Below are 21,942 nucleotides of genomic sequence, written 5' to 3' on the forward strand. Positions count from 1 at the left end.
CCAACATATGCTAATGACTGATTAATTAGGTTCAAAAATTCGTCTCGCGGTTTCTAGGCTAGCCGTGAAATTCGTTTTTCCATTCGTGTCCGAAAACCCCTTTCGACATCCGATCAAACGTTCGATGTGATATTTTTGCCAAAAAATTTTGGCAACTAGACACCACCAAGTCTCCAGATGATGTGTCATGCATGCTTGCAGTACTATTTTAAGTTTCCAATCTGCTGGTTAAGAGGATCCGTCTACACATGCATCTACATGGTCGCTTGATTCATGAAGTGTCTAGCCTGGTTTCCTGTGTTGCTTGATATATCTCCCTACGATCCATCGTCAATACATGCATATACGATATGTGTACTGTTCCAGATCCAACAAATTTCTAATGTCACTTCAGTTTATTTGATTAGATATTTTTGTGTTTACATAATTACCACACACATGCTTTCTAAAGAAAACTAGATGCAAGGTTGCATATACTTATATAAAAGATATAAATTGGAAGGATCAATGTTTACAATACAACTATATATAGTTTAAATTATATGGATTATGATGTAAATTAGCCAATTTTTATGAATAATACAAATACATTTGTAATAGGATTCATGGTTAACCATTATTAACGTTCTTGTAGTAGAAGGCCAGGAACTGGGGAGAGGGAAGGCCAGGGACACGAACGGCTGGGCCGGGAACCATAGCGAGAGGAGGTCATGGTCAGGACCCGGGGGGAGGGGAGGCCGGGGACTCGGATAGCAGGGCTGGGACCCAGGGGAGAGGAGGCCGGGGACTCGGACTTATTATATGATGCACTTTATTTCAGTTGTATTTGATGCATCTAAGGCATATGTTTCATTCTTACTTTTAGCTAGAACAGTCTAGCTTCTTACCGTACAACTTTTCTCTCCTATTTGCTATGAGGTTTTTGGCAATTAGGCAAAATACTTGCATATCAGTGTTTTAAGTAGGAAAATACCTTTCATCGTAGCACCAATATAAGTTTTACTTTTAGCTATGCCTGGTAAATGCACTTGGCTTTGTACTTATGGTGGTCCAGCAATGACAACGTTAATTAGTAGCCACAGATGGAGAATAAGAAATCTAAATCAATCCATGTCTGTTATGTTACCTCCTACTTTGGATTGATGGTCCCTTGTGTTCTTCCATCACACATGTAGGTTTAACGGGCTTCTACAATTTGAAATATGTAAGAAATGATATGTAAAACTGTTTGTCTCTGTGATCTATTACAACGGAATTTTGTTTATGGTCTCTGTGAAAGTTTGCTTCGTTCTTCTCTTGTTGCATCCTGAAGTTTGAAGACGATCGGGAGCGAGGTATCAACATTCTTGGGTAAAATTTCAGTTTGTCACTACATTTGATTCCTTATGTTCAGTTGGATAGTAATTTTAACTTTTGCCATGCATGCAAAGAATAAGCTTGTATATAGGTTTGACCGATGAAACGATCTCCTTCTTTAAGAAAAAAATTTTCGATCAATTTGTCTTCTTGCCAGCCGTGTCTTATGCTGGTCATTATCATTGTCGTCAACGGCCGGTGCTCAGTTTTTTCATGATACTAATAGGAAAACTAAAAACAAAGCCAGCACCCAAACGTTAAGGTGGCGAAGTGGTGTGGCTAGAAACATGGTGGATGATGTGCATATCTCTTGTGTTCACGGATAGACGCAATTATGCAAAAATAAAACTACATTTTTCATTCGGTTGTGCAAAAGGAGAAATATATCTTGTTGTCCAAAACATAAATATTGCTTGATTTGCATTATCAAGTATCACCGTAGTGTTAACACGGTATATAACTAGTTCCAGATTAGTTGATGTCTCCCGGTACTCTGTTTTGAACCATTGAATCTAACACGATTACATAATCAGCAGTTAGGATTTGGTAACTGCTTCCCTTGCCGGATGGTAACAATCCTCTTAAATTTAACATTTACGAGGATGATTTTAGAGAGATCAACAAACAAATTGACAAATGAAACAACATTTCCCACTTAATCCGTTCTAAAATGTAGCTACATTTAAATATTGGCATGACTTTTAAACATTACTTTGATCAATAATATTTTTAATATGTTATTTTAAATAAATAGAGTTATGTGTTATGATAAGTTGTTTGTTGACAAATATATGAACATCTTACGCGATTAATTTATTTTTAATTTTTCTATTAATGGTAGTTAAAATTTGAAATGTTTTCATCCTCACTAATTTATATTAATTTTGAATGGAGAGAGTAGTCCATCAGGAAAAGAAGACCGCATTGATCAAACTTCAAAGGCAATGTAAAATATGCAACGATTCGCCATTGAAAATCACATAGCTTAGACCTTGTCGTCCCAAAGAGCTGTCAATTACCTGTTGTGTTGTGATATATTTATTATCTTTTCGTTTTTACTTATATTTATACTTTAAAAATTAATTTTTTAATCTCAAATTTAGAGTTAATTTTAAGAATTTTTACTGAAATTTATTTTTTATCCTTTTAGATCGCTAAATAATATAAAAAATATTTTTATTTTCGTTTATAAAAACATCATTTGACTTTTTTTTAATGAAAAACCCGAAGAATCAACCCATCAACCTCGTCCTCCCCCTGCCGTCGTTCCCGGCGAATTTATAAGCACACACATCGAAACGACCACTCGGCGATACTACGATACAACCAGCCGCCCCCCGCCGGCCGCGGCCGGCCGAATGGCCGAGATGACGCGCTCCTGCCGCCTCAGCTAGCTATCACACTGCTCTCTGTCTCTCTCTCGTCCTATCGATCTCCACACCAAAAAGGGGCAAAAACCCCATCCTGATCAAGGTCAAATTCACACTGAGACATCTCAAGAACACCAACCAGCTAGCTGAGTTTGGTTGCCATGGAGGTGGAGGGGGCGCCGGACCTGGCCGACTTCATGAACGACTGGTTCTTCGGCACCGTCGGCACACGGCTGAGCGGCGGCTCCGCGTACGACCTGACCGGCGAGAGCGGCGGCAAGAAGCCTGCGCCGGCGGAGAAGCAGCAGCAGGGGAGGAGCGGCGGTAGCGCGAGCAAGCAGACGCAGGAGTGGCTGGAGGAGGCGAAGAGGATGGTCGGTGCCGGGTCGCCGGGGAGGAAGGGCGTCGGCTCGCCGTCCAGGCAGGTGCCCAGGTTCGCTGCTGCCGCCGCCGGCGGCGGCGGCGGGACGGAGCCCTCGCCGACGCTCGACCGCCGCGACCCCATGTCACGGTCCGCCCGAAGGTGCGTAAATCGTATCGATCCCAATCGTCATATGGGCCAATGGCCCAATCATCTATATTATTAGCGGCCCAATTAGTGTTACAAGCCACGTTTTCCCTTGCAAACTGGAAATCGCGTTCCGAGATTTTGCCGCCCATGCCGCCGGGCAGCGGCGGCGGCGGCGTCGTCGTCGGCGGCCAACCTTGCGCCGTGCGTGGCGGTTTCCTTACTTGGTGTTCGCTTACTAGTCACTCTTACTCCGGCGAGCGTGCAGGCACCGGCAGCCGGGAGGCATCGGCGACGAGATCCTGCAGCGGGCGTCCATCTCCTCCTCCTCCACCTCCTCGCCTCCGCGCGCCGACCCCTTCGCCTCCGCGCCGTCATCGCCGGCCCACTCCCTGCCTCCAAACCCGCCGTCGTCCCGCCGCAAGTCCCGCTTCCACGACCCCTCCGCCCCCGATTCATCCTCCACCTCCACCTACCGCCGCACCGCGTCGTCCACCTCCACCTCGCCCACCTCCGCATCAAACCCTCGCCTCCCGCACCACCGCCGCCACGCCTCCGCCTCCTCCGCCCCCGCCGTCGACGGATTAGACCTCAACTCCTTCCTCCGCCGCCAGCGCGCCGCCGTCGCGGAGCTTGGCTCCGCCAGCCGTCCACCCACCAGATCCACGAAGATCGTGCTCTCCGACGCCTCCAAAAGTAAGATTACCACCAAAAGGCACCCCCAATTGCTCCAATTGAATCGAAGCATCACCATCACCTGCGATTCTGTCTCCTGTCTCCTCGCAGGTGTCAGCTCTATCGCGGCAGCGATATGCTACGCGTGGATGCTGGCGAGCAAGGCGGACGCCCAGGCGGCGGTGCCGGTGGTGAACATGCGCCGCGGCAGGATGGAGCGGTGCAGGCAAGCGGCCTGGCTCCTCTACCACGTCGGCGTCGACGCCTCAGCGCTGCTCTTCGCTGACGAGGTACTCCTACATGATAGTGACTTGTGCGAGCTTTCAGACCGTTTAGCTTAGCGTGGGGTTGGGTTCGTCTCCGACAAAACGGACAACTGTCTAGGCCCCGGAGTTATTGGGCGTTTATTCTGGGCAGAGGCGACAAGGATGCATGGGCTACATGCAGCATCGCATTGCAGTCGTGTCATGTGGGTGTTCTGAATTTTGATTGGCAACATGTGGCTGTCATTTGGGGTGATATGGCTGAAACGCTTCTTGCGATTGTAGCTTCGTGTGCTGATCAAGGGATGCAATTCTGGTAACAATAGGTCAGCATATATTTGAAATTTGGTATATTTAACGTCTGCATAAGATAGATTTGACATGGGCATCTACAACAGAAGCTAAATGTTATCGGTGGCTTATTTATCGTTCAGACTGTTTCCCTGTTTTATGGGCATATAACATGTGTGGTTCTCCACTCTGAAAAGGAACAATCAAGATGCAAGCACACCATGAGTTATGGTCAAATGTTCATGATACTGATTTTCATAATCCGACTTAGGTTGATATGGACAGACTAATGATGGATAAGCGAGTGAGCTTGGTAGTGGTGGGGCAAGATGTTCTTAAACCAAACGATAAGGTATATTATGTACTTGGAGAAGTACTTTTCAAGTCTCTGCAGAGGTTAATGTATATGTTCCAGCATTTACTTAATAAGTATGCTCGATTTTGTCCCCTAGATGGGCTCAGTATGCACAATCCTCACAAATAATTATTGTGAAGATGCTTATAGTCTTCTTCAGAGCCTGGACATAAAGAAACTTCTGGTTAGTGCATTTGCTATATGTAATAGCGACTGTAATGCATAAAATTAGTGGCATGTTCTGACTATGTTTTCTGGATTCCCCCTCAGCTTGCAGGCATCCTGTTAGATACGAAAAACCTTTCCAGTATGTGCTCAAACAAAGATTCAGAGGCAGTGGAACTACTCTTGTTTGGTACCTCTGAGCATACGAGGCACGAGTTGTTTCAAAAATGTAATATCATAGTTTTCTCCATTTCATGTTATATTTATCTGTGAGTTTAGGATCAAGAAGTAGCAAACATATATACTAATTTTTATTCATAACTTGCTTCTCTTGTTCACTTGTTCTCATTCAGTGCTGCTTGATCACAATGATCATTCTTTTGTCGAGTACTTGAAGAACACCTACAGAGAGTCATCCACAAGAGGTGAGCTTTATTCATTTTTAAATAATTAAACAGCATTGATATGTAACAGCTCATGCCATTAGGATAAAATTTTCTTTCTTGTACTAACTTCAATATCCATTTCACTTCTTACAACCTTCATGACAAAGATGAAGCTTCTGAAAGCTCATCTTGTCAGGCTATATTCTGTCACGAGAATAGATTTTATTGTAGCATAAAGCTGATTTACTGTCGTAGTAATGTATTTCGCTTTAATTTTACCGAACATTTATATTGCTTTTCCTGATATTTCTCTGACACAATTTCATTCTATTGTTCAAATTAGGTGAAGGGGACAGTCCCCCGGACCAGAAATATTCTGTTTCAGCGTCACGATCATCCCAAGATGCTAAGAAGCCCAATTCAAGTAATTTTTCTAGCGCTTCCAATGTAGTACAATTTGACCAGGATTTAGAAAGGAAAATAGTACAAGTGATGGCTTTGGCGTAGTTATATCAATATTGAACACTGGGGATTCCACATCTACTATGCCACTAAGAATAAGTGGAATTCCAAAGTCAATTCAACTTTTTATGTGGTATAACTCTTGCTATTTGGTGGCGACTGTTTTGCATTGCAGATAATCAGAGACCGGCTCATGGGAATGGTGGAAAGGCCTCAGATGAAGCTCCTCGTGGGAAAAACAAATTTTTCTTGGCAAAATGGTTTGGTTTTGGCTCAAAATAGCCTGTTTTTACTTATACTGCATTTTCAAATTAGCATGTTCTCACTTCTATTCATTTGACTTACATGTTAAGAATTTGTGATTTGTCAGTGTTGAGGTCGTCCATATTGTATTTTTCTGAAAAGATCACCATATACCAAACTATTGAAGCTGACATTTTGGTCAAATTAATATATTTTCCATGTTACATATTTTAGTTTCTACTATCGAAGCACTTCCTTTATTGTATTTTTGGCTAGATTCTGAGAAGAATCTGAGAAAGATATACAGAATTTTTCTTGGTATATTTCTGGCATTCCTATTATAAATCATGATGTCAACTAATGAGAAGGTCATGATGATTAAAGAACATCAGGAACAGAACTTTGTGAACTCAGTTGTCTTCCAAGATTCTGTTTTCTTTTTCCCTCTATCCTGTATTGAATATTTGAGTGTACTAGTTCTCAGTTCTCACTTGGAAATCTGTATGACATATGTTATCTTTAGTGACTTGTAATATAATTTAATGGTTATGATTGAAATCTTAACTGGAATTTTGGGTGGTACCGAATACACATGGTCCAAATGTGTTACCGAAAACCAGGATGAAAAGTATGCACTCCTTGACTAGTTGCCTTTAACAAAAGTACATCTGAATTATACAAGTGTTGTACTATCAGGGGTTTGTACCCCAATCTACTCTTTCCTTACTTGAGAAAAGTAGAAGAAACTAGGTCAAAGTAAATGAGTAATAGATAAAAAGAGAGCAGGAGCAGGGCATAGTACTAGATAGGAGGGACCAGCCACCAGCCCTTAGCTGGAGTTTCTCTGGATAAATAAGCATGAATGCATGATTGGGAAAGGCAGTGCCATTGTGAATCCTACCTGTCACCACCCCCCATGTTTTCTCTATCAGGACCAGCCTGTTCCTACTCCCAGGACTATCCTGTGCCCCTCCAATGCAATCTTCCATGTGCCCAACACCCTCCCATGGGAGAGGAAACACAAAATGGCCTCATTAATTTCTTCCTTTTCTTTCTTCTTTCTTCCAATCCATTACATGATCTGAATTTATCAGTTCATAGCATGGCAAGAACTCTGCCGTATTGCAGTAACAAATGCAGGCTCATTCAACCTTCCATGCGTACAGAAACAGGCAGAAATCTGAATATCCATCGGCGTTGAATTCAGAGCTCGTCTCCGGTGACGGCGGCTCGGGCTTGAAGATGAACAGGGCATGCCTCATCCCTGTGCCGAAGAGCCAGTCGTGGGCGTCCCAGTACACCTGCACCTTGAGCTTGTTGATGGAGATGCACTCGTTGCCCCTGAACTTCCACTGGAGGTGCCTGACGAGAACGCTCACGCAGCCGTCGATCTTGATCACCATGTCGACGTCCATGCCGCCGGTGAGGTTGCTGCTGCTGCACTCTATGCTGATGTCGTGCGGCTTGCCCTTGTCGTGGAACCTGGCCTTGGTGAGGAACCTCTTCTTGCTGAAGACGTGCTCCTTCTTGCACACCAGCACGGCGTCCTGCAGCGACGGCCGGGAGCCCGTGCGCCGGAACGCGTCCTTCTTGAGGTTGCCGAGGAGGAGGACCACCTCCTCGCCGGAGACCACCGCGACGTAGTAGTCGGACAGCGGCTCCGGCTCATCGGAGAACCTGGCGCTCCTGAGGTCCCAGACCACGTCGATGGCGTTGCCGTCCACCTGGAACTGCTTCGCGCCGTACTTGCGCCAGAAGTGCCACGGCTGCATCTCCACCTTGCAGGCGCTGCAGCTCTTGCCGCCGGCGCCGGCGCCGTCCGCCGCCTCGCCGTACTCCCTGCCGATCTTGTCCTTGCCGTTGCCCGCTGACCCTTCGATCGACACCGAGAGGCCGTGCGTGAGCAGGTTCCTGCACCACGTCACGGTGACCAGCCGGCTGTGGCCGGAGATCTCCGCGCGGTAGACCAGCGTCACCGCGCTCTGCCCCGACCTTGTCGCCGCCGTGCCGGAGCTCGGGATGTCCGGCAACTTCTCGCCGGAGGAGAAGCAGGACGGCACAGAGAACAGGTCCTGCATCGTGTACTTGCTGCTACTTGCAAGGTGTGTATGTACGATGACTAAAGAGGGCTAGCTATACATAGGCGCCATGGAAGAGAGGCATGGATGGAGCCATGCAGAGATATGGAGTTGGGCAAGAAGACGATGATGATGAGTAGGAGGAGGAGACCATGAGTTAGCAAACCGAGCTGGAAAGGAAGGAGGCCAAGAAAGTGAGCTGTACATGAAAGTGAGTGGAGGAAGCCCCTCATGGGGTGTTTAAAACTGGAGGAACCTTCTGTGCTTGCTTGGAATAAATGCTCTATCTTTCATGGACCCAATCTTGATTTCCCTGCAGGCCATCATGCTCCTGTTTTAATTTTCTACTACCAACTCTCACCATTGGGGCATCTCAAGAAAAAGGAAAAGGAGAAAAAAATCACTATGGGGAGGAGGCACAGGCCATGGCTCTGAGGTATGAGAATTGCTGCATTGTCGAATCTTGCACCCTTCTTTCCTAACTATATGTTTCTCCCATGCATTGGACTTGGGATTCTTGGTGGCTCAGGTCTCAGATATTGCAAGCAGGTGCATGTGGGTAACATGCTGAAGATAGCATGACATGTGGAGGGGAGGCACAAGATTTCTTATGGCCTAGAGAGTATAACTCTATTGTTGCTGAACAATCTGCAGGCAAGGGAATGTAGGGGATTAAACTTGTGGAGTTGTTGACCAGCTTTAAGCTGGATTAATTCAGGCTGCAAAAGGTACTTAACTAAGACTCTGGAATAACTGTTCAGCAAATCATTTGGCACATGACACAACGAATCTCAGTCTTCAGGCAATACCAGTATCTTTCTGTTTACTGGATTCCTTCATGTGGATTACACGTTGAACTCACTGTGGACTGTGGTTTGCAGGGGCCTGGATGCATACACGACTCTATGTGTCTGGAATAAGTTTATGGCTGAAACGTGCACTGCCGCTAATAGCAGAATCTGGCCATTTTGAGTGTGGAACGATAGAAAGTGAGGCTGTGTCTCAGTTAAGCCAAAAGAGTGGTCAATGGACACAAGTGACCTTTGGATAAGAGCTCTGATTTTCTTAAAAGGCAATGGCTCTAGCTCGATAAATACTGGAGTACCTACTCTAGCTAGCAAAACCTTAAAAAGAAGAGAAGAGGCAGATGTTCTTGAGCACCTCGGCTGTTCTGTGGATAAACCTGTGAACTTTTTGTCGTCGTCAGAAGCCATCAGGATCTATCTGATTGGTCGACTGATAGCTGACGGGCCGGGAGGCTGGTCTCAGTCGGAGCTTTGCCTAGCTTTACAAAGCTTTTGGGAACGGTGATGTATGCATATGCAGACCTGCAGTGTGAGATCCATGTGGACTTGATCAAAGCATTTGGTGGCAACTGGCAAGTGACAGCATATTTAGAGTTTTCCTGAAAACCTTCCGTGTTAGACTGGAACAGTGCTGGTTGGTGGTTACTCCGTCCGGTTTTTAATAGGTTTTCAATATGTGCCGTTTCAACTTTAGACATGTATTTAACCATTTGTTTTATCTTAAATATTGTGTAATTATTATTTATCTTATTGTTACTTAGTTTATCACTAAAATTACTTCAAACATGATTTATATTTTGTATATTAAATAAAATTTTAAATAAGATGAGTGATTAAATAAATGTTCAAAATTTAGCGGTGTCAAGGGTACTTGTTTGTCCGTTTTAAGTTTGTACTCCAATGTCCAAACAAAATTAGAAAAGTAAAAGTGTCAGCTTGTCGTGAACTTTGAAACAAAATGAATAAGGAGTGCTCAAGAGTTGTTTAGTCAAGAAGTTGGTAGATGCAAGCAATGCTAGTCCTTGCAAGCGATCAGAGAGGTTGACTAGCTTACAATCCTACCAATGTAAGAATGATTGTTTTTAGAGAGATTAAGATTAAGATAATAAAGGGTTATGATTGATAAAGATAAGAAGGGAAATTTAACTATTTACCATCGCTGAAAACAGCTACTCCTGAGATGCCATCGTTAGCTTACATCCTAATATTTTGCCACAAGGAAGAGAAGATTTGCTAATTTTTTACCAACTGTGCACATGTGGCAGCTGAACAGAAGATGCCACACTGAATAGGAGAGGCGAAATGTCGTTTTTGTCCATCTGGTGAAAAAATGGTAGAACGATCCTAACCAGCCAGAACCTGCTCTATTGTGTTTCATAAAATACAAAACTCTAATTATTTGGATATTTTTACAGCGATATTTACCAGACAAAATAAACATATATATGTGCGTGCAGTAGCAACTCTTTAATCCATGAATAAATAACAATCACCAATTTTCTCAATTCAAAAGTTTATCATACACATAAATATATATATATATATATGCATAATAACTTGGTCTCCAACCCATATATAAATAATAGCCACCAACTAAAATTCTTCGGTACATCATACAAATCATCGTCAAAAGATTATCATGCCAAACAGTAGCAGGCATTACTAGAAAGGTCACCATGACATACCTAGCATGCCATATTTTACAGGCAAAAGTTATTATGCATATATATATTTATGTGTATGATAAACTTTTGAATTGAGAAAATTGATGAGTTTTATTTATTCATGGATTAAAGAGTTGCTACTGTAGACACATATATATGTTCATTTTGTCAGGTAAATATCGCTGTAAAAATATCCAAATAATTAGAGTTTTGTATTTTATAAAACACAATAGAGCAGGCTCTGGCTGGCTAGGATCGTTCTACCTTTTTTTTTTCACAGGATGGACAAAAGCGACATTTTGCCTCTCCTATCCAGCGTGGCATCTCCTGTTCAGCTGCCACACGTGCACAATTGGTAAAAAATTAACAAATCTTCTCTTCCTTGTGGCAAAAAATTAGGATGTAAGCTAACGATGGCATATCAGGTGTAGATGTTTTTAATGATGGCAAATAGTTAAATTTCCCAGATAAGAAAGGAGGTGAAAAATTACATGGATAGTCGAGATTGTTGATGGGTAGGTAGGACAAGATGATTTTATATAGTTGGACAAAATTGAAACTCTGGTTATATACATAGGGTGACTACAAGTCTACAAAGAAGTGGCTCTGATGTATAGATTAAAAGTGTAAAATGTGCACATAAAAAATAATCATGGGTCGGTCCATATAAAATCCACGGTCGACTATATTTCAATCATATAAATTTAGTTTTATTTTAATCTCAATTTAGTTCTTCAGATTGAACTAGTATCGATCTTAAATTACGTGCCGACTGACGTGCACCCATCCGTATGTATACATTTGGCAGCCAATTTTATCACAATGCATCGTAAATAAAGAACCTTAGCATCGTATGGTTACAAACAAAAAAAAATCCAAAATACGAATCTATACAAACGTTAATTTTTCTCATCCGCTCAACATATGCATTTACTTGTAACAGTAATTTTAAGAATATAGATACACTCATTTCCTTAATCGATTCATGATACTGATTTATGTCATCCAAATTTTATTATAATGGTGAAGGAATGACGGCTTTACGGCGATCCTCGTCGGTATACGCTAGTGATTTGTCAGACCATTGTTACCATTTTATCATATATATGTATATACACACACTCCCTTCATTTGTTAATAGATAACGTCGCCGGTTACACAAGTTTGATTATTCGTTTCATTAAAAAACTTAGGTAATTATTATTTATATTATAATTGCATTAATTACTAAATATATTTTAATTATAATTTATAGTTTTTATGTTTTTATAAAAATTTTAAATAAGACAAATAGTTAAACGAATGGTAAAAAAAGTTAAGGACATTATATATTAAAATACAGTGGGAGCAATCATTTCGAAATCGTACGTCAAGAGTACAGCATAGCATAGGACCCTAATTAGGTGATGTTCTCATCATCAGAAACCTAGTATCCAAGTTTATAGGTTTGTTTTTAATAAACATAAGCAAAATGACTACTTTACGATTAAAAGATAATTTATACATATTCTTTACGATATAAAACTAACGACTAGAAAATGAAAAATAAAATATGATAAAAAGATCCTAAAATCAACTTTAGATTAAAATTTTAAGGTCTAAATTTTAGCTTATATTTAATAAATATAAGAATAGATGAAAAATAGAGGAAAATAGAGGCAGCATGCATCATCACCTCCGTCCTTGATACCATTCAACAGTTCACCTTTTCGCTCGATCTGAGTCGGTGGAGGCCGCAGGCAGAGGCAGGTGCATTGTTAGCTGCAAAATACTGGCTGATTCGATGAGTAACGCAAGCCGCCGATCAGAAGTGCCACGCCGAGGCACATGCCTATGTCCGTGTGATAGATCCGTCCGATTTGATTGTCCTAAGCTGAAAAGGTTAACTGAGATTTTGTTTTCTGAATCAGATTATTTCTTTAACTTTTACACGTACATTCTCTCGAACTAATAAATGGTTTGCATTATATATTATATATATGACGATCGTTCATAATTTAAAAATAGATTTTCAAGCTTACACTAGTTATTTTTATTATTTATATCATAGCTTTTGTTAACAAATCAAATAATCTTACGGTTTTTATCTTCATAAAAAAAAGGCAGGCCCAGGACGTCGTATTGCAATTCCAGGATCATCCACGTCTCAGCTGTGGAAACGAGGCATCTCTGTGTGTGGATCCATGCTTAAAAGTCGTGGGCTAGAAGTTGGATTTGGGCCCAGGGAAAACGAGGAGAAAAACTGGCATTTCTCGGGACGGACAAGCCCAAAAGATTGGGGCGTTGCGGATGTAATTCATTCATCTGCTGAAAATCGAAGGATTCGCCAGCAATTTAACATATGTATCTATAGTATGTTAATACTGCATCATATGTTATAAATACATAGGGTAATAAATCCTTAAACATATTACTATAGCAGTGGCAAATAAATGTTACACTCACTTGGCCATAGAATAGTCGTCTACATATTACTATATAAAATAAACCGCTCCTTATAGCGAGTAACATGGTAAGTTGCAGGACCACTTTGATTAGAGCTATTTAGATCACCAAAGGTAGGATGAAAAGTCTGGTGTAGAATTCTTTTATATCTCCTAAGTAACTATATTGTGAACAAATTTAAACTATAAAAACATCTATACCTTGAGACGAAAGGAGTTCTAACTTCAGTTGCACACTCGTCCCTGTACCCTTTGCATGTTCGTCTTACACCATCCTATCTTGAGTTGGACTATTGTATTTTGTCAGTTTTTTTATTTTTTAAATTCATTTCCTCTTTTTTATTGACCTATTATTGTGTTTTGTTGGAATTGAAAATATACAAGTACTTCCACTTATATTAATTAATATTTTATCGTATATGGTATCCATTGGCATCACATCCGATATCAAAAATCTTAAATTTGAAGTTGACTTTAGTTTTTTTTTTACTAAAGTTTATTATTTAGTCTTAGGTTTTAGATTGCTAAAAATATACCTATAAAAATTATAAATTACTTTTTATTTATAAATATATCATTTGGTGTGGTTGGTTGTTGGTTGCTAATCTCCTCGGCCTGAATGGCTGTTGTCTCATGTCCATTGGGACAACCAGAGTCCGACGTGCAGCCGTAGAAAAGCAGCCATATTCGAATAGTCTGTATACATCTGTATTTTTCTTATACGATGTCATTAACTTTTTATATTCATATTTATCATTCGTTTTATTAAAAAAATAATTATATAATTATTTTTTTATAATTTGGTTAATTATTATAGAAACTTTAAGTATGATTTATAATTTTATATATTTAAATAAAATTTTTAAATAAAAGGAAACGTCCGAACGTAAATATAAAAGTTAAAAACGTTATATAAAAAAACTTAAATATAAAAGTCTAACACCCCAGACCAATATCCCTTCACTGTTCTGGTTTTCTGGCAAACATTCCACTGCCGCAGCGGACGTTTTTGTCTCTCTCGCCGCAGCGGACGCCGGCGGGTTTGCCTCCCCCGCGCCGTCGCGCGCTGTCCGCCGCTCCTCGCGAGGACGGAAGATCTGGAGCCGGTGAGACCTCGTGGGCTGCCCCGGATCGCCGGCACGGGCGACCCGATCTGCGGGATGACACGTCGTGGGCAGGGGGAGTTCGGTGAGCATCTGGCGCCAACACGACGGGACCATTGACTCGTTTAGGTTGGGGATCCCGCTGCCCCTAATCGCGTTCAATTTGTTAATCTTCTCTCCATTTGATTCTGGTTCGATTTTGGCCTCGATGGTTTTGATGCTTTTGAAAAAAAAAAACTGATTTTTGTTCCTCACGTGGATCTTTCTTCCAGTTAAGATTTCTCCCGCCGCGCCAAAAATTTAGGAGAAGATCACATTATCTAGGTGATTCGATAGCGCTGGCCGCGCAGTACCTCTGTGCAAACAAGTTCCTTTCACGCAATGTCAAAGCTTGGCATTTTAGGCCGCAGGTATGTTCTGTTTTTTTTCTGGCTTATGCAGTGTACGAATGTCTGATCAATGCTAGGAATAAATATTTTTGCAGTGCTCATTCAAATGCATCATAATTCTCTAATTCCATTTCTTTTTGTCAGTGGCGTTCCAAGATCAAATGAGGGCATGAGGCTCATATTCTCAGCAGTTATTGGTGTTATGCTAGGTTACTTGTTTGGGATTTCCTTCCCCACAGTCTATATAACCAAGGTAAATTTTGTTCATTTGCTTCTCTTGTTTATCTGTATCAACAGCTTTTGTTCAGGGAAAAAATGATTGCATCTCGCAGCTTCACTTCCCATCCAGTATTATCTCCTATATTGAGGATAGAAACTCAGGTATCACAACCCAAACATTGTTGAATCATGCGTGGACATTTGCAAATAGTAAAAAGAGGAACAGTTCTGAGTCAAACTCTGACGAAATTCCTAAGGTACATTACCAAACTGTAATTTTTGCCATCATAATTTTAGTTTTATGAGCTATGAACTGATTTTATTACACTCTGCATTGTTAATTTGTTGTCAATGTCTTATAGGTCTTTTATACTACTCATGTATTTCACTATTTATCATGCATTTTTCAACCTTCAAGATATGAGATTTCACTATTTATCTAGGGATTTCTTCCTATGGCAAGTTTGGGACTGTACGTTAGATCTTCATTTACCTATGTAGGTCGATATCAGTTTTACTGAAGTATATGCCATCATGGGCTAAATCAATGGTTGTTACAAATGACTGCTTTTAATTTCTATTTTTTTCTGTAATACTGTTCTTGTTAATTACACACAATTCTTTTCTCAGATTTATGTACCGACAAACCCTAAAGGTGCTGAAAGTCTTGCACCTGGCATTGTTGTGCCTGAAACCGACCTTTATCTTCGAAGATTGTGGGGTGAACCTAGTGAGGTTAGTTGCCATTGTTGTCACTATCCTCGGTGCTTGTATCAACCAATACCTTTGAATGGAGGGTATTTTAACCTCTTCTCCTTTTTTGTGATTTATGATCTGAACCATCAGGATCTTACTAGCCAGCCAAGATACCTTGTTACCTTCACAGTTGGATATCCTCAAAAGGCAAATATTGATGCAGCAGTCAAAAAGGTAATTACCTAGTCATCTAGCATGCTTAAATTCATTGCATTCTATAAAGATACAATTTCTCTGTTCAAATATAGTATTCAAATAGAAAAACTTATGTTCAATTATAGGGCATCTATCATGCTTAAACAGTTAATTGAGACATCTATTATGCAGTCCAAATTTACTTGTTTATTATATAGTTTTCAGAGAACTTCACAATTATGTTGTTCCACTATGACGACCGGACTACCGAATGGGATGAATTTGAGTGGTCAAAAAAGGCCATTCATGTGAGTGTCAGAAAGCAGACTAAATGGTAAATTGTTGTTTCAGATCCTTTTGTGTTTTTAGTGCTTCTAGTTTAGCACTTAAGTACTATGCATTTGGCAGCCATAGGTTAAGTTTTTTTTCCCTTTTTATACAAGGTGGTTTGCCAAGCGATTTTTGCATCCTGACATTGTTGCCCGGTATGACTACATATTTATCTGGGATGAGGATCTAGATGTTCAACATTTCAATGCAGAGGCGTAAGCATATACCACTTTTCTCCTTGTCTGTATTATTTTTGTTCAGCTAATGGAGATTGTCTCAACATAACTTTTTAGGTACATTGAGCTTGTTAGGAAGCATGGGTTGGAGATCTCTCAACCTGGTTTGGAACCTGATAAAGGTCTGACATGGCAAATGACCAAACGGCTTGGTGATCAAGAAGTTCACAAGTGAGCTGATGATTCTGTAATGCTTCATTGTTGCTTAATCATCACCTACTTATATTAGTCTCGAGTGATGCTTCTCTTTGTATAGAGTAACCGAAGAGAGGCCAGGTTGGTGCACTGATCCATATCTACCACCATGTGCAGCGTGAGGGCTCGGTCGTTTATTGTGGTGTTATTATCTTTTACATAAACATATATATGTCTTAACATTTCAGTCTCGCATGCAGGTTCGTTGAAATTATGGCAACTGTGTTCTCTAGGGATGCATGGCGCTGTGTATGGCATATGATTCAGGTGGAGTGGCATCACCACATCTCTTATCTTTGTTTGAAGTATTATGCTCACACTGCCTTTTGCAGAATGACTTGGTCCATGGATGGGGTCTCGATTTTTCTCTTAGGAAATGTGTTGAGGTATCTTTTTTGATCTAATGAGACACTGCCCTAATGCATTGTTACAAATTAGTGCTTAACTAGCAGAAGGTCTAGGTTTTCTTAATACGAATTTTGAGGGTTCCGAGAATGAGTTTTTAATAGTGATTGTTAATATGAATTTTGAGGACCATAGTGATTGTTAGTGGCATGGCCGATTTTTGATAGCAAAGAAAATATGGGGCTAAGTGACTAAAATCATGTAGCAAACTAGTAGAGTTTAGAGGGCCAGAGGTAAGGCAGTTGGGTTGATGCAAAAGCAGAGGTAAGGCAGTTGGGTTTTTACTTTTTTTTTTTTTTTGCATGTAGTGGGAAACTAACACCATGTCAACCCTTTAGTTCATGTTCCTAGCAAGCTAGCATATTGGTATTGGTTACCAACATTATTGACGCAGTTATCTGTCTTTCCCATAACATTCTATTTCAAATCAGCCATGTTTTACTGAGGCAGAAATTTGCTTTTAACAGCCAGCTCACGAGAAAATTGGAGTTGTTGATTCTCAGTGGATCGTTCATCAGGTTGTTCCGTCACTCGGGAACCAGGTATGGGAACTTGTTATCTCACTTCTCCCTCCAGGCAATTATGTGTTGTTTTGATGCTGTAACACTTGTTCCTGGTTCTGGTAGGGCATGGCTGAGAATGGAAGAGCACCATGGGAAGGGGTAAGATAATTTTTACTGTTCTGATGTGAACTTTCCCAGTTCATAAATTCGGGACTTCGCACGAGAAACAGTTTTTAACACACGGGTGTACCTACACTCGTGTGCTTACATGCCATCTAAATAGTCACCAAAAAATATGAAAAAATTTGATAAGATATATTAACATGAGTTATATTACTCCACAAACATGCAAGTTTAAATTCAACTTCTACAAGTTATAGAAAAAACAAATAAAACTAAAACTAACTATACGTATATTCATAATTGTTTTTGTTATTTTTGCTACAACTTGTAAAAGATGAATTTAAACTTACATGTTGGTGGAGTGATATAACTCATATTAAATTATCTTGTTAAATTTTTCTATATTTTTATGACTATTTAGATATAACTTTTATTAAACTATCTTGTTAAATTTTTTCATATTTTTTATGACTATTTAGATGGCATGCAAGCAACGGGTGTACATATACCCGTGTGCTAAAAAACTGCTTCCGACTTCGCACCCTATCTTTTTGCTTCCGCTTATGCTTATATATCAAAATTTGAATTTTTAACCTTAAATTTAAAATCGATTTTGGGGTTTTTCACAAAGTTTATTTTCCAGTTTCAGTTTTTAGATGGCTAAGAATATGTATAAAATTTTTATTTACAAATTAATTTTTATTTACAATATACCATTTAACTATTTTTAAAAAACTAAACAATCACACCCACATTCCATATGCATGCATCGCTACACCACCAATCCACTATGTGAACTTTTATTTTGTGGTGTGCCACAGGTTAGAGCTCGTTGTAGAAAAGAATGGGGGATGTTCCAAACAAGGTTGGCTGATGCTGAGAATGCATATTACTTGCAAAAAGGGATCATACCGCCAAATTCAACAGCATAGATGAACATACATGCACCTCAGGTCTGAGTTATGAGTCTTACACTCTTTACTGTCTTAGCAAGTTTCCATTTTGAGAACCTGACTCTTGCATACCTAGGATGTTTTCAAAGCAGCTGCCTCTATATAGCTGCAAATCTCAGGCCATATTTTTACATGAGAATCACTAGCTTTTGCCTTGTTTACTCGGTTTTATCCCCATCTTTTTTCAGGTTTTATCCTTATATTTTTTTTGGTATTGAGATTAGGTATATATTGATGCAGGTAGCCGACGTATAGTAAGAGTATAGCGGATATGTTATATTATTATGTGCTTGGTTTACGTTGTTCGTATCCAGTTTGTATTATTGCCCTGATGCAAAAACAAAATCAATATTATTACTAGCATTCCCTTTTATCATATTAACAATAGTGCTTTTTTTTCTAGCTTGGCTCACTGGTATAGTTGTATGTTGGCCGGTACGTCCCACTCCAATAGACCTTGATAGTTCCGTCGGCAGTCATTCGTTAAATGCTAGTGTAAGATATGAATAGAATCTTAACGATAATAAGATTTTATTTTATAGACAAAATCGTTTTTACGATGATATTTTATATAACTCATATTTGTTGATGATATTTCTTAGAATTACGTGTTTGTTAATAATATTTTTGGATTTTTATTAATTTTTGGAATAAAATTTTACGGAAACTTTAATTAGTAGAGACTCTCGTGTTCCTAACGACGGTAGCGGGAGCTCAAGCCCTCACCACCTCGTGCCAAATATGTCCCTAGCAACAGTAACAAATAAGTTCAAACAAAGACTCGTCAAACCTTTCGCTTTATAAGAGCTTATTATACATCCTTGCAATTTATTTTCGATGCAATAGATAAGTCGCATATTAATCAAAGCATGTCGAACAGTTTATTCTAGACACTTAGAGGTCAAGCCGCACATTAAGCGCATTGACAACGCAGTTAACGTCACGGATATGCCTTAACGCCTAATCAGCGAGAGGGATACGTTGCATCACGGAAGAAGCAGGAGCTGCATGCAAGGCATGCATGGTTGGCTGATTAGACCATGATGTTGCCCGGCCTGACCTTGGCTCGCACACATCCGCGGCGGCCGGCGGCGGCGTAGCCCACCTGAGTGGAGCTCTCGTACTTCTCGTAGCGCTGCGCGCCGCCGTGCTCCTCGCGGCACTCGTAAGCGTGGTAGTGGCGCGTGCCGGCGCCGCCGTGGTTGCGGCCGGCGCGATGCTTCTCCTCGTGCTGGTACGCCTGGTAGCCGTGGACGACGCTGCCTTGGCGGCTAGGGGGGCAGTCGTCGTCGTCGTCGCTGTCGTCGTCCTCGCACTCGTCGTCGTCGTCGCTGTCGTCGTCGTTCGACCCGTCCTCCTCCTCGCAGCCGTACGACGACTGGTGGTAGTACGCCTGCTGCTTGTTGCACGCGTTGCCGGAGCCGTACGTTGCCGCAGCGCCGCCGTAGCGGTGCCCACCGCCGGCCACCGCCGCGACGGTGCTGTGGCGATTGTACTCGCCGCCGTGGGCACCGTTGATCACCTCCTGCTTCTTGTAGGTGTGCTTCTTCACGGCGCCGCCGGCGTGGCACTCCTCTTCCTCGTGGTAGGAGTGCTGCTTCTGCACGCCGCCGCCGTTGTGGCGAGCATACTCTCCGGCGGCGTACTCCTCTTGCTCGTGGTACGAGGAGTACTGCTTCTGCACGCCGCCGCCGGTGTGCTGGCGAGCGCGCCCACCGGCGACGTACCCCTCTTGCTCGTGGTAGGAGGAGTACTGCTTCTGCACGCCGCCGCCGCCGCCGTTGTGCTGGCGGGCGCGCCCACCGGCGGCGGCGCACTCCTCTTGCTTGTGGTAGGAGGAGTACTGCTTCTGCACGCCGCCGCCACTATGGCGAGCGTACCCACCGGCGTCGTACTTGTCGAACACCTCCTGCTGGTAGGCATGCTTCTGCCCGCCGGCGCCGCCGCCGTGCTGGCGAGCGTAGCCGCCGCCGCCCTCCTCGTACACCTCGTCCTCCTTCTCCTCCTTGTAGGTTTGCTTCTTCACGGCGCCACCGTTGTGGGTCGGGTACAGCACCTGGACGTCGTCCTCCTCGTACACCTCCTCCCGGAACGACTTCTTCTTCTGCACGCCGCCGCCGCCGCCGGCGACGCCGTAGCACGAATTCTCGTTGACGCTCATCCCGTCCATCTGTGTCACGACGGTGGTCACCTGCTCGGAGCTTTGGCTGTGGTAGCTCACCTGCGGCTTGCTGTAGCCGTAGCCGTAGTTGTAGCCGTAGTCGTAGCCGCCATTGCCGCAGTACTTAGACATAGCCATTTGCTAGCTAACTCTTGCTGTTACTAGTTACTAAGCAGTAATGCTGCTTGTGTCGCTGTGTCTGATGACTCTGTGTTGCCTCGCAAGCTTGGGTTTTATAGGCGTCGAGATGAGTGAAGCATCTGGGCTAAATATACGGTGGAAACCCAATCTAGATGTGTGTGTAAATGAATCGATAGGTTGTCTAAAATCTCATAAAAAAATATCACATGTAGATAAGATGATGATAAAGGGGTGATCATTTCGCATACTCGTAAAAAAAAAATAAATTTTTGAATAAAACTTTTATATATGTGTTTTTAGCGATGAAAAAAAATCTCAAAATCAACTTCAAATTTAAAATTTAAAATTCAAATTTGACTTATAAGCATATGTAGAAGCGGAAAGATAAGGGTGAAATAGACATGTAATAGTTTTTGTCCAAATTAGAATCAGTTTGTGAGATATAAAAATGACAAATTTCGAGAAGGATAACATTACTATCGATTTGTTCGAAGTTTGCTGTTTTTATCTCACAAATAAAATCAAATTTAGATAAGGTTTTTTATGTAGTTGTTCATCATCGTCTTACCTATAAATGATTTTTTCTGTTATTTTAGTCGATTTTTTGCTGGCATGGTTTACACAAGTTATTGTCTAAGTTGGAATTTGCCCTGTATATTTTTCTGCGCATCTTTGCTTGATTGTTTTTCTCGTGGCATCTACATGGTCACATAGACGGTGCATCTAACCGAAGAGAAGATATATGTTCTGTGACTTTTTATCTTGTTAGGCATCTCTTGTTATTCGAACCTGCAGCTGCAGGCAGGGGAGGCCATACATATCTTCAATTTGCTCTATGTGTTCATCAGAGCATCTTGTAATTTGGCGCATATACTCCGGGGTCGTTGATTGAATGATGATGATAAAAGCAAAGATCCTATTCGCCTGCCATGTTAGATGGACTGTGTTTTCCTTGCCTAACAGGTCGCTGTGATTATCGTGAATTATATTGCACACGGCTCCTCTGCAGCTCACTGACATATGGACCTTACAGCCTATGAGGTTCATATGTTAGTCTGAGTATTGTGAAAAATCTCATTTGAATTACATTGCCGCGCAATGGTCATGATTTACCGAAAGGGATAGACTCTCGTCGGTCCGTCCAGTGATCAAATGTTTAAAAATTTTAATTCCATCAATTAAATTTGGTCACTACTATTAAATGATAATCTGAAGACATGCATGTAG

The 21,942-nt window shown here is 41.5% G+C and overlaps 4 protein-coding genes across 5 annotated transcripts; 2 read left to right on the forward strand and 2 right to left on the reverse strand.

Annotated features, from left to right (window-relative positions):
- The first annotated feature begins 3,149 nt into the window (after positions 1-3,149).
- On the forward strand, positions 3,150-6,285 carry LOC102718226 (exopolyphosphatase PRUNE1-like). Its single transcript, XM_040528570.1, has 9 exons — positions 3,150-3,249; positions 3,503-3,930; positions 4,021-4,199; positions 4,735-4,815; positions 4,916-5,002; positions 5,089-5,212; positions 5,337-5,408; positions 5,713-5,793; positions 6,007-6,285. Exons 1-9 carry the CDS (start codon positions 3,230-3,232, stop codon positions 6,111-6,113), a joined length of 1,179 nt encoding a protein of 392 aa, XP_040384504.1. The 5' UTR covers positions 3,150-3,229; the 3' UTR covers positions 6,114-6,285.
- A 595-nt stretch (positions 6,286-6,880) lies between these two features.
- Positions 6,881-8,367, reverse strand: LOC102718506. The gene has a single exon (XM_006645138.3). The coding sequence runs from the start codon at positions 8,150-8,152 to the stop codon at positions 7,217-7,219; it is 936 nt and encodes a 311-aa protein (XP_006645201.1). The 5' UTR covers positions 8,153-8,367; the 3' UTR covers positions 6,881-7,216.
- Positions 8,368-14,060: 5,693 nt separating this feature from the next.
- LOC102718787 lies at positions 14,061-18,881 on the forward strand. 2 transcript variants are annotated; one of them, XM_015837945.2, is made up of 16 exons: positions 14,061-14,298; positions 14,442-14,579; positions 14,703-14,811; positions 14,891-15,034; positions 15,408-15,512; positions 15,624-15,707; positions 15,887-16,002; positions 16,112-16,213; positions 16,292-16,405; positions 16,491-16,547; positions 16,630-16,696; positions 16,762-16,815; positions 17,302-17,376; positions 17,461-17,496; positions 18,282-18,413; positions 18,654-18,881. In XM_015837945.2, exons 2-15 carry the CDS (start codon positions 14,551-14,553, stop codon positions 18,390-18,392), a joined length of 1,203 nt encoding a protein of 400 aa, XP_015693431.1. In that variant the 5' UTR covers positions 14,061-14,298; positions 14,442-14,550; the 3' UTR covers positions 18,393-18,413; positions 18,654-18,881. The 2 variants fall into 2 exon arrangements, with proteins under 2 accessions (XP_015693431.1, XP_006645202.1); XM_006645139.2 differs by having other exon boundaries at positions 18,282-18,880.
- A 222-nt stretch (positions 18,882-19,103) lies between these two features.
- Positions 19,104-20,764, reverse strand: LOC102702909 (glycine-rich cell wall structural protein 1.8-like). Its single transcript, XM_040526447.1, has one exon. It carries the CDS (start codon positions 20,710-20,712, stop codon positions 19,447-19,449), a length of 1,266 nt encoding a protein of 421 aa, XP_040382381.1. The 5' UTR covers positions 20,713-20,764; the 3' UTR covers positions 19,104-19,446.
- Between the last annotated feature and the right edge of the window lie 1,178 nt (positions 20,765-21,942).

This window comes from Oryza brachyantha, chromosome 1 (genome assembly GCF_000231095.2).
Source record: "Oryza brachyantha chromosome 1, ObraRS2, whole genome shotgun sequence".
Lineage (NCBI taxonomy): Eukaryota > Viridiplantae > Streptophyta > Magnoliopsida > Poales > Poaceae > Oryza > Oryza brachyantha.